Raw genomic sequence first — 12,759 nt, forward strand, 5'->3', positions numbered from 1 at the left:
CTGATAAATAGCACTTGGTATACTGAATGTGTGTGCCAAATTTCAAGTTTCTATCTTGAATACCAAGGGCGGGAGAAATTTTATCAGGCATTCCCACCATGCCCCAAATTACCGTAAAACACCATGATCTCAGGTAAAAAAAACTCCTGAGACATCCCTAAATACCCTAGGGTCATGTTTCGCCCATCATTCTCTTCAGAATAGAACTGCCTTTCAGGCGGTATGACTCACGTGTCTCCATCATGTATCTAAGGCGGGAAACTGAGGAAAACGGGATTTTGGGGGTCTAAATATCTTTTTTTCAACTTTTAGCCCCCCCTGGACCCCCCTGTTTTAACGCAGAGATCTGAAAAAAAATCTGGTAAATACTACTCGGTGGACTGAATGTTTGTGCACAATTTCAATCTTCTAGGTGCAAAAATAAGCCAGCACAAAAATAGTACCGAAAATGTCTAAAATTCCCCTATACAGAAGTATATTTTGATAAAAATTCCCTGATTCTTCCCTAATTACCCTAGGGCCATGTGTCGCACATCATTCTCTTCAGAATAGAACTGCCTTTCAGGCGGTACCATTCACTTGTCTCCATCATGTATCTAAGGCGGGAAAATGAGGAAAAACGGGATTTTTGGGTAAAAATATCCCTTTTTTCAACTTTTTGACCCTCTGGATACCCCCTGTTTTAACGCAGAAATCTGAAAAAAAAATCTGGTAAATACTACTCGGTGGACTGCATGTTTGTGCAAAATTTCAATCTTCTACGTGCAAAAATAAGCCCGCCAAAAATACATTACATAAACCCCCCCAAAAAAGTATTACACGAAAATATAAATTTTAGACTTATGACGTCATCACCTCCTATGTCTCGACACAGGAAGGTGTGAAACCATCCGTAATGTCTTCTGCAATGCCTCTGGACTTTAAAAACAAACAAAACAAAAAACGGACGAAAAAGCTCAAATAGGAGAGTTATAATGCAATGTACCATGAAACACCCCGTATGGTACAAAAGCTACCTTAAGATCCCCAAAGGGTTAAGTGCTTGTGTTAGTGAAAATGTTACCAAAATTAAGTAGAAAATGGAGACAATACTTGTGTAAAGTGGGAATAACTTCGACTTAGGGAAATAGAATGTTAGGGAAGGGTAGACAAGTAGATTTACCACCGAGGTAAATAGGTAACATTAGCATTTCTTCCTGACATGTGGTCACTATTTCATCTATCACCATTAGCTAACATATTCTATTTTACCTTATTCAAAACTTTACCAAAACTTACTGAATCTTATACTGAGAGCGAGCAATTTTTGATTGAATGTTCATTTCAATGTTTGTTTCATTATTATATTTTTTTTCTTTTATAAATCACATACTTCCGGGTTGGCCCGCATAATTTTGTGCAGTCATGTCAGAGAGAACTATAGTTTATGCAGAGTTCTTTTCTTATACTAGTAGATATTGCTATTGTGATATCGCTTATAGTAGTATATATTCAATTAGTTGTCCTATTGGAATATACCGTTGTAAATAAAATTTATCTGTAGAAGATCGCTTAATCAAAGCAAACTCCTTTATTTCCAATGGCTTAAGAAATTGGTGATGTGGAGAAACACTGATCTCACTGTAAATATACGCGTACTTCGGAAAAGCAATGAACGAACATGATGGCTTAGTAGCAGGCCATGAGTTCTATTTTGATATTTGGCAATGTTTGTGGTGGACAACATCATGTTAGTCTTTCTTCTCTTTTTTCTAACTGACCTAAAAAAGTTCTTAGTTTTACCTTTTATGTGTGCATGTATGTATTTGTGTATGCTTGCAATTATATTGAGAATCGTTGGATATTTCGTTTCGGTTTTCATTAATCGAGTAAGCTATTCCCAAGGAAGGATATTACGTATAAAATATTTTTAATGTAATAATTAATTAATTGCATAAAATTCTAAAAATTCCTGCAACACTTGATGAGAAAAACTTATCCTCAAATATTCCAGAAATGTCCAGAACGAAAGCGACTGACTGAATTATCTTTTAGCTGTTGCTTTTGGTAACGAATTTTCTCAATGAACAGCGCAAATTTCGGGCCTGCCCAGCATTTGCGTCTTTGTCAAAATAACATTGTCAAATGTAGGGAAATTTTGTGAAAAACTCACTCGTCTTCACGACGCAATACATTCCGTGTAATTATAAGAATTCCAACACCTTTTTGCATATCTACTAGGAGCTGTCAAATGACGTTAGACCTGATCCTGTGCGACTTATAACCTGAGATTTGGTTTACTAACACCATCTCAGGCACAAAATGCTCAGTACTTTTTAGACTACGTAATATGTTGATACGACTTTCACTAGTATAATGAGATATTCCCAACGAAGGTTCTTACCCATGATAAAACACATTTTAGTAATTTCGATAATTTAACTGTTATGCATTTGTTTACCCATGTTTTGTTGGTAGATTCATATTATAGGTAGTCAATACCCTGTCTTTATTGTTTGGGTTCCGTATCTAACCAAACTACAGGGGTAAGAAAAAAGTGGAAAAGACTTTAAAATGCAACTGACTTAAAGAAACGCACTAAAAATCATAAAATAAAAACTTTTCTTAAAAAGTGTGAACAGGCTTAGAAAATAATAAAGGTGGATGATGTAGAAAACAAAGCGAAAAATAGCAATAATACAGCATGTAAGAACATAATTTATTAGCATCACACACACACACACACACACATATATATATATATATATATATGACACACTTTCTTCACGGCCAATGCCCCAACCAGTTTTTCTTCCTCCTTTTAAAAACATCTAAAATTGTTCTTTTCTCGCCAACAATTCTAACACCCTTTCATTCGTTTTCCGCTTGACCCAGCTAACTGTCCATTATTCTCCACACCCACATTTGAAAATCTCCCAGTCGTTTTCCATCATTTTTGCGTAATGTTCATGTTTCTGACCCATACAGCACGATACTCCACACGAAGCACTTTATGAGCCGTCTTCTCAACTCTTTTTCAAGATCCCACAAAATAGTATTTTCTTCTTCCTAAAGGCTTCTTTCGCCATTTCTATCATTTTTTTTTAATTTGACGTTCACACTTTTACTCAGGTATCGAAAACTAGTCACTTGTTGGGTCTTCTATTTTCTCACCTCCTACTTCCATATTTGACACCGACCGTTTCGTTCCAGTCACCATGGCCTCTGTCTTTCTCACATTTATTTTCATTCCATATTCCTCACGGACGTTTCTCAAGTTTCCTCTTCTCTTCAGATATGCAACAAGTGCCGTATCATCTGCAAACCGTATACACTAATCATTCTAGCTCCTACTGAAATGCCGTCTTCATTATGTAGGCTTTTTTCACTGTCTCTTCTAGATAGATATTAAATATTGTTGGCGAAAGATAGCATTCCTCTCTAACTTCCCTTCAAATTGCACTCTTCTCTGTCATTTCCTCCCTTATTCTAACACTTAATTGTTGGTTCATATATAAGTTTCTAATGAGTCTTCGATCTTTTCACTCCAAACCAACCTTCTTTAGAACTTCCAACAATAATTCCCAATTCACGTGGTCAAAAGCCTTTTCTAGATCAATAAATACCACATACACCTCTTTTCCTTTCTCTATATACCTTTCGCTGATCACATTTAATGATCCGATTGCATCTCTTGTGTCCGTATCTCTCATGAACCCGAACTATTCATCCATACAATCTTTTGTTCAGAACTCGAAGCAAAATATTTACTGCATGAGATATGAGACTGATAGTTCTCTCATCACTTTAGGTTCGATTTCTCACGATCGTCTTCAGTAAGTCTTTAGGTCACTCTCCTGTTTCATGTATTTCAATGCAAAATCGGAATAACTCTTTCTTGCCCTTGTTTCTCACATTTTTTATTGAATTCAATTGGTATTTTACTTATCTCGGTTGCCTTTCCAGAAAAATAGAATACAAGGTAGTGGTGCCATTATATTTCTTCATCCGAGCTCTATTCCAAAATATTTAACATATATTCCAATTGGCCTTCTGTAATTAGTGAATGATCTACGCTGCAATTTGATCATTAGTCGCCTTGTCTAAATAGTTATGTTCTTTCAGCATTTCTCGGTAATAGTGAAATTTAGATTTTCCACACTGTAATATCTTGTACTATATAATGTAGTATTGTAATTTTTCTTCTGTTTTTTCAACAGTGTGAAGCTCGACTGACGTTAGGGGACAACATAAATATGAATTCAGTAACGTCGGCTACGGGAAACGACGAAGGAAGCGAACTTCGCCGCCGAGCTGCCCGTCCGTTGACTGGAAAGCATGTGAGGCCAGGTACGGGAGCCAGCCCGTCAACGCTTTTAACTCTGAGACGAAAGATTGAAGCTCGTCAGCAAATGAAAGCATCACATGAAGGCACGTCATCTTCCCTTGTGCATCAAAAATATGCAAAGTGAAAGGTAAAGTATGCAGTTATTAACGTTAAGTGTGCACAAGTTGTATTTTTATTAGTCAATATGTCTGAAAGCTGTTAATCTCCGTCACTTTATTCAAACTCTTTGAAAACGTAAGCTTTCAAACCCGAATGCAGTTCTTACCTTCAATAAATTCGACCTGCAAACAGGAAAATATTGCTGGGAAGAGAATGAGAACGGGTCCTATTCTGCTGGAGTCCTTTGTACGAAATCTTGTGAAAGCGGTCTGCATTCTGTTGTTGAATATGTGTGAATTTATATCACGTATGGACAGAAATACGTTTGTTTCGCCTTGGTGTTATGCAGCAACCGGGTATGCTGGAAGGGGTCAAGTAAGCTTAAAGTGGAATCCAAACTGCTTCTCGGCTTACGTTCGACATAAATTGTCCTTTATTTGAACTCGAAACCGGGACTAATTGGTCACAAATGTGATACGTCTGTCGACTCACTCACGAAGGACTTCTGATAAAAATACTTGTACTGATCTTTACACACTTGTTAATATAATTGGCAAGTCATTTAAGAAGGACAAAAAGATAAACAGTTGCAGAAGTGAAGCCATTATACAGCATTACATATGGACAATTTCAAAATACTGCAGAGCACAGAAGAACTAATTTAGTCCAAGTTATTTCACTATGACTTTTAATAGTCCAAGTTAAAGAAATACAACGACTTAATTTGCATATCAGTAAGAAAAGTGAATAAAGATATATTTACGAATTATTTGAGTCCACTTTGGCTCTGACCCATTTATACATGAATAGATACCAAAGATACTTCTGCTTTCAATAAATGCCTCTCGTGGGGTTTGTATGAGCGCCCCTCCCCCACATAAAAGTACGGCATTTCGATGTACTTTATCAATAGTAAACATTATTAAAACGAAACAATATTTAGATTTTTTATTGCAATTGCATAACTATAATAATAAACTATTTAAAAAATCAGAAAATAAACATTCATAAACTTATATGTAAAAAAAAAATTGCTTTTGTAGTATAATCTCTTTGAGTAATGAATGGGAACTTTAGGTCTGAATATAATAACCCACAAATGTGTGCTCATCAAGATTTTACGAACACACACTTTTACGAACATTTTTCGTTTTCTTTTTTCTTTTTTTGTGTGTGTGTGTGTGTTTAAACCAGTTGTTTTTTTAACAGCTGGTTTAAGCCACCTTGGTTAAACCAGCCAACCCTGCTATATATAAAACTACATGAACTGACATAAATTGAAGGGGTACTTACGGTTCACGTGTAAAGTTTAAATTTAACATGATTGTAGCTTTCCGGGACTAACGCACAGGAAAATTGCCAAAAGTGAATATTTTTAATGTTTAGGGGGTCTAAAGGGGGGATGAAGAATTTCCCCATGTTATTTAAATGGGTCTTTTTTTTTACCTATAATCTCATATTTTAGGTGCTTGGAATTGAGATAAAAACTTGAAATTCGGTATGCTTGTACGTTTCCGTCAGCATTACATAAGTAAAAAAATAAAAAATCCAACTTTATGGTGGTTTTATGGGGAACTGAAAAATATTTGCCATGTTATTTATATGGGACATTTTTTACACCACAAAATTATTGGAAACTTCCTGTAGGGCTACAATGATTAAATTTGTTCATGATAGTAGCTTTTCGGAACAACCGACAGAAAAAATGATAAAAGAGAATATTTTTAATATTTGAGGAGTCTAAAGAGAGTTGAAGAAATTCCCATGTTATTTACATGGGCGTTTTCTTCAGATACAAAATCTTATCTTTTAGATAATTGAAATAAGAAAATAAACTTGAAATTCGATAGAATTGTGGGCTTAAGAAGTGCGAGGTCGTAGGCCGAGCAAAGACGAGGGTATGGGGTCAAAGACCCCAGCTGCGCAATTTCTGGAAATATGAAGAGCTGATGCATAAGAGATGCGAGGCCTTAGTCCGAACAAACGTGGGGGTCTGGGGATGTAGCCCCCAGCTGCCAAAGACTAGTCACTGTATGAAACCAAATTGATACATAAATAGACAGTTCGAAATAATGTACAACGACAGTAGTTCCTTGCTAGGCCAATTACCATGTCAAGTGTCTATTTCAGCAAAGTCTTCATTAACTCTATTGAAACAAACTTATGTAGCTATAGTGGGATTAATGAAAACAAATTTGTACAAAGGTATGTTTAAGAAAAAATACTATCACCAATAAGCAGTTATATCTGAGTTGGAGTAAAAATGTCAGGGCAGGGCCGTGCTATTACACGGCCTCTCAGTGTCTTTCGAGGGTCATGGCTATTACCACCATGCCGCTTTATTTTGTTGATCCCGCCGTGACATTCGACTCGTAATGTCAATTCTCCCAAGTAGTTAGAAAACTTCAACTATCATTTAGATTTTTTTTTCTTGATGTTCTGGCTTTTACAGTAGTGCTCAAAATAGTAAAAACATTGTACAGCATTATGCTTGCCTCGGTGTCTAATATTATCTCGTATTATAAGACACCGGCAATAGTTAACAAAAGAATCAATTGTGACTACACGTGTGAAACCGGAATTTAACGACCATGTGCCCAAGGTTTAAAATGAACACGTAATTTCAAATTAAAAATGGATACAAGATGGTTATTAAAGATTCATTGGGTTTTAAAGTGAAATGTGTTGAAAACTATTAGTACAATAATTTTATGATGATGGTGAAAAGACAGAACACAATGGAAAGTTTAATTTATCATATTCGTAATCTTGTCTTGTGGCATGAAGTGACAGTGTAAGACTAGTTTCCAAAATGATGTTTGCAATATGACTTAACGATCATGGCTTCCTGGAACTCCCGATCTGATTCTTTTGTGATTTTTTTTCCTTGAGGGCACTTGAAAGACACAGTGTATTTGATTTCTCTATCAAAAGTTTTGAGTGAGCTGCAGGATTGCTTTGCAGCTGCATTTTGGTTATTTTGGTAGGTGGCGTTCTTAAAAAGGTAGGTTACGTGAGTAATTTCTGTAGTTTTTGGACTTAACATACAGCAGACGTATAGCTGAAAACGCATTAATATTTATAATATTTTCCGTATGTGTTCCATTTGTACGTACTTTCCGTATGAAACAATATAAGCAGTCAGAATCTCACATACAAATGAACGTATATAACATACAGCTGACGAAGGTAACATATGTATGTAATATAAGGAAGACGTTAGGTATTAGACATCCTGCAACGGCATGATGTAACATCTAAGGGCGGTGTTTATGTAGCACATGGATAACATATGCTCTATATTGATTCTTGTAGTAATCAAGAGGGTTCCGTATATTTGTACAATTTACCGCTGTCTGGAGAACAGATTTTTCTCGGTGTAGAGCGTGTGTAGGGCGAACTAGTCTAGCACATAGTTGTGTGTCGTACGACGAAATGAAATCACATCAAACGTATGTAAAAGTATGTCTGAAACTTGGGTACATGGTCGTTTCATTTCGTCACGGCGGGACGAATTCCAATATATATTCTTACCCCTAAAAATAAGGGTAGTTTACTGAAGGGTAAAGAAAAACAAGTTTCTCAAAACGGCTCTAACTATTTTGTTTATATTTCAAAAATCAGTATTTCATTAACATCCCCATACTATGGTATAAGTCACTTGGCTGTAGGAAAAATCGAAAAGAGCTGTTTACTCAAGTTTTTTTTTTTTTTTTTTTTTTTTTTTTTTTTACAGTTTTCTCAAAAACAATTCAGGCGATTTCGATTATACTTCATAAATAAATATCTCTTTAACATGTTGGCAATATGGCGTAAATCCTTGGCCTGAAGAAATATACGAGGAATAGTGCATTCTTGGGGATAATTTTTATCGAACGGTTTTCTCGGAAACGATTCTGGAGATATTTGTTCTTATTTCATAAATAAATATTGCATTAATAACCTGTTAGTATGCCATAACTCATTTGTTCTGGAAAAATTTACGAGGGTTACATTATTCGTGGCATTTTTTTTTTTTGGACAGCAAAAAACGACTCAGACTATTTTGTTCATATTTCATAAATAAATATTTCGCTTATCTGACAATATGGCATATAGTTACATAGTTATGGTATATAGTTATAATCTGACAATATGGCATTACTCCCTTGGCCTGAAGAAATCTACGAGAGGTAGTGTATTCTTGGGGGTGAGTTTTTTTCGGAATATTTTCTCCGAAAGGACTTAGATCATTTTGTTAATATTTCATAAATAAATATTTGATTTATAACCTGATAGTATGGCATAACTTATGTGTCCTGTTGGTTAATTCGTGGAGGTTATTTTTCCCGGACGATTTTCACAAAAAGGACTCAGATGATTTTGTTCATATTTTGTAAATAAATATTCCATTAATAACGTTAGAATATGGCATAGCTCATTTGTCCTGGAGAAGATCTGGGAAAGGTGAATATTTCATTAATAGTGAATATTTCATTAATAGGTTCACAACACACACACACACACACACACACAAATCCAAGCTAAATCGAAACTTCTAGTACAAATCTTCAATACAGCATACAAGTTGAGAGTTCCGTTTTACTAGTTCCCAAATACATCTTTTCTAAAATAATTGCAGAAGAGAATGGAAAACTTTAATCCTGTGTTTCACATTTTTAAATTATTGTTGGTTAGATCAGTGGTTCCCAACCTTTTCTTGACTGAAGACACATTTACTAATTTCCACGATATCCTGACACACATATTTGATTTTTTTTTATTAATACTAACATAAATTATAAAAGTGTAAGCCTATAAGTTCAGTAATGTAGTGATTATGTAGTTCAGAGTATTGCTGCTACTACTGGAGGTTGACGGTATACAATATACAGTCTATCTCAAAATTGACTTCAATTAGTTATTAAATGCTTCATGATTTCTAAATTCTAAAATTTCGTAACGCATCAGTTAGGGACCACTGGTTTAGACCACTATTGCACCCAGGTCCACAATTATGCTTAAATTGTATTTACTGCACACTGGTAAATCACATATATCGTGCGTCTTCAAATTCTAAAAGTGTTCTAAGCTTCGTAACTGGAAACTATTAGGTGATTAGTTGGTTTTCTGTAATTCAATTGCTGATTTCCCTTATCAAAGGGTTTCATTTAATTGCCACGGGACCATTTAAACAAAATTTCATTTATTTATATGGAAATATGTATTAATATGATATTAGGAAAAATAAGTCCAAAATAATTGAAAAATGCTTAAAATTACAAAATATTTATGAAAATACTCTCCCCTAACTCCTAATTTGAAATACAACATACTAACTGAAGGTATCATATTTGGACCTAATACCGTGTTTTCTTTATAAATACCTACGTATCACACGACTACGTTTTGTTGAAAACGACAGCTTGAAACGTAATTACAAAGACTGTAAAATTAATAAGAGAAAGCAAAAATATAGTGAAAAATTATTGTAGGTGTAAACAGGGACCTCTACAATATTCTGTTTACAAATTTTACAGTTGACCAAAGTGATTCTCGATATGAATATTGCAATTGAGGAACTGTCTTATAAGTTGATACATATTTATGTTAAGATTGATTGAGATTTTAATAGACACGCCAGGGTCCAAGTTAATTGTCCTATCACAAACCTTTATGTTAAGAAGACTGCAATATCATTAATCTGAAGTAAAACAAAAGAAATATGGGATTATATAAATTTCTTGCAAAATGTACAGGGTATATACAGCTGTTACAATTATTGAACGGTTTCCTTTTGTAATGGGCATCGAAACAGGATGCTTGCAGTACGACAATGGTTCCTGTCACCCTTCAAGAATGGTGTCCGACGTCTGAATCAAAAACAACATCCCGTGATACACTACAACCTACTCGCCGGATCTAGAACTACATGGCTTTTTGCTTCCCTACACTGAAATTCACCTTAAAAGAGAAAGCACTTTACACCATTTAAGACATCCAGGATAACACGACCAAGAGTCTCTGGCGTATTCCACAATAAGCATTCCAGAACTGCTTCGAGCGATGAAGACAACTTTGAAGGGAGAAAGCACGAATCGGTGGTTAGTCGTCCCTATCCTTTCATATAGTATCAGTCCAGGAATTTAATGAACCGCCCCTTTTGTGATCTTAGGTAGTGTGTAGGTGTTGTCCTTGGGTTGTGTGCAACTAGGTCTCCCACTAGAGGTACTTGATACGGTTCTACTACCACTTCCGGTTTCAAAATTAGTTGAGATAATATCACGCCATACATACCAAACTCCTTCAGGTGGCGTACACCTGACACTACTACTTGTTATAAATGGTACACTATCTATCAAATACTAATTAAGCACCTATTTGAAATATTTGTCTGGGATCCTTGTTCCATCAAACCTTGTGGCGTTACCCCTTGCTGCTATAATAAGAGCCATTCTCTGAAACATGCTATCGATTAGATTGTAGATGACATCCAATGGAATGTTACACCATTCTTCTTGCAAAATATATCAAATGGGCAGTAGAAGTTTGCCGTTTCTTCCGAGACGTTACTCGCTAACCTAACTCGACCCAAAGGTGTATTGGTTGGCTGGATGTAGTTTAGCATCACATTCAGGGCCAGGCTCACACGAGACGTAGACCTACAGTTTAAAGTGCAATCCGAATGCGTCCAGATTTCAAGGCTGTCCCACAGGGAATGAAACCCGGGACTCGTGCAACAAAAGTGCGCGATAGCCACGAGACCAGTGGGGAGGGCAAATATGTATGTATTGAAGTTGGATATCTGCAGGAAAAACCAAATGTTGAACATTATTATCTTCCTATTATTGCATAGCAGCAGGAACATGACACCTGACGTCATGTTCTGAAAGTAACAGGAACACATTCAGCAGAAACGTCAGAATGTTGCTAGTAGCACTCCTTCGTCTAGAGAGAATTTTAGTGTGACTCTACTTTTTTGCTGTCATGATCAATTTCCAGTGGTCTCGCACTGTAGTGTACCTGAAACATTTCCGCATCATATCGCCTTCCCCACTGGCCTGGAAGCAAACACGTGGTCCCGGGATCAATTCCCGGTAGGAGACCCTTGAGGTTAGAACGTTTACGGTGGTTATGATTCCACCTTAAAGTGTACGTGTCATATAGCATCAGTGCTGAAAAGGAAGGCTAAACTTCAATAAACAACAAACTTCTACACCATAATACGACCATCATCAAAGGATCCCGCACAATCCTTATGGAAACTGGATGTCGGTGGAATTGCTTGAAACCGTGACATCTTGTAAATATTGTGTTCTGAGAAAAAAGGGTCTCAATGGACACAACCACCGATCACAGACCATTTGGCCACTACGGGGACACATTTTTGAAAACAGCATAAGATAACTATATTGTGGGATTTTGGAGGAATTGTATGAAACCCTGAAAAGCTCTAGATAATCTAATCCTATCCCACAACCTGGAAAAAGGATGCGGAGAATAGCGGGCAACACCATATAAGCATAGATAACATCCCGATGTTCATCTTGCGGATCAAAGGAAAGCTCTGGAAAACCTTAGATAGGATGACCGGCCGGGGCCGAACCTCACGAATGCGAACAAATTCTCTACCAACTGACCTACCGCTGCTCGGTAACCACAAATCAACAATTGCGTCTTTTTTCTTTTTTTTTCTAAGACGGCACATGTCAAGATTTGTCAGACATGAATTTAACAACACTATTGCTACGCGCGGATACACATTTTCTGAGATATCTGCACCTGTCACGCTGTTGCCTACGCTTGGTATATTATAAATAAACTAGCTGAACCTGCGCTCTGTACACAGCGCATCATTCACATATGAGCATGAATCTCCTTGTTATTCCTACATATGTGCATATTCCTTTACAGACACAAGTGAAAGACGTCTTGGTAAAAATCGGCAAGAGATACCGTAAAGGGGAGATTTTTTTCAATTATTTTTTTTTCAATATCTCTCGCCGTTTGCAAGATTTGAGCCTACTTCCAGTTGGAGATTTTAATTCATGTATGATCAGTGTTTTCTTCTTGCATCCAGTAGGCTATATAATAAGCAAATACATTATACACACAATTAGTTATAATGTTAGTGATATATGGTGTACATTGGGCAAAACACTCCAAATAATGAAGATTCAACTTGGAATGGGGAAATGGTTGTCCTTTGTTTTTCATTATAATTTGAATACGAAACAAACGCCTGGGGGATATGCAACCCCTATATACAACTGTGTGGTGGTGGAATGTATAATGCGTAGTATGGTATGATGCTATATATATATATTAATTTCAACACTTCCAGTATACCCGTA

General features: G+C 36.2%; 1 protein-coding gene across 1 annotated transcript in view; it reads left to right on the top strand.

Annotated features, from left to right (window-relative positions):
• The window catches only part of LOC145688523 (uncharacterized), a 303,038-nt gene that overhangs the window by 247,152 nt on the left and 43,127 nt on the right, over positions 1-12,759 (top strand). The window contains exon 3 of the mRNA XM_081762883.1: positions 4,200-4,454. Within this exon, the coding sequence (XP_081619009.1) occupies positions 4,200-4,451 (252 nt within the window). The 3' untranslated portion in view covers positions 4,452-4,454. The remainder of the gene's footprint in view (positions 1-4,199; positions 4,455-12,759) is intronic.

This window comes from Thermobia domestica, chromosome 6 (assembly GCF_964235325.1).
Source record: "Thermobia domestica chromosome 6, izTheDome1.hap1.1, whole genome shotgun sequence".
NCBI lineage: Eukaryota > Metazoa > Arthropoda > Insecta > Zygentoma > Lepismatidae > Thermobia > Thermobia domestica.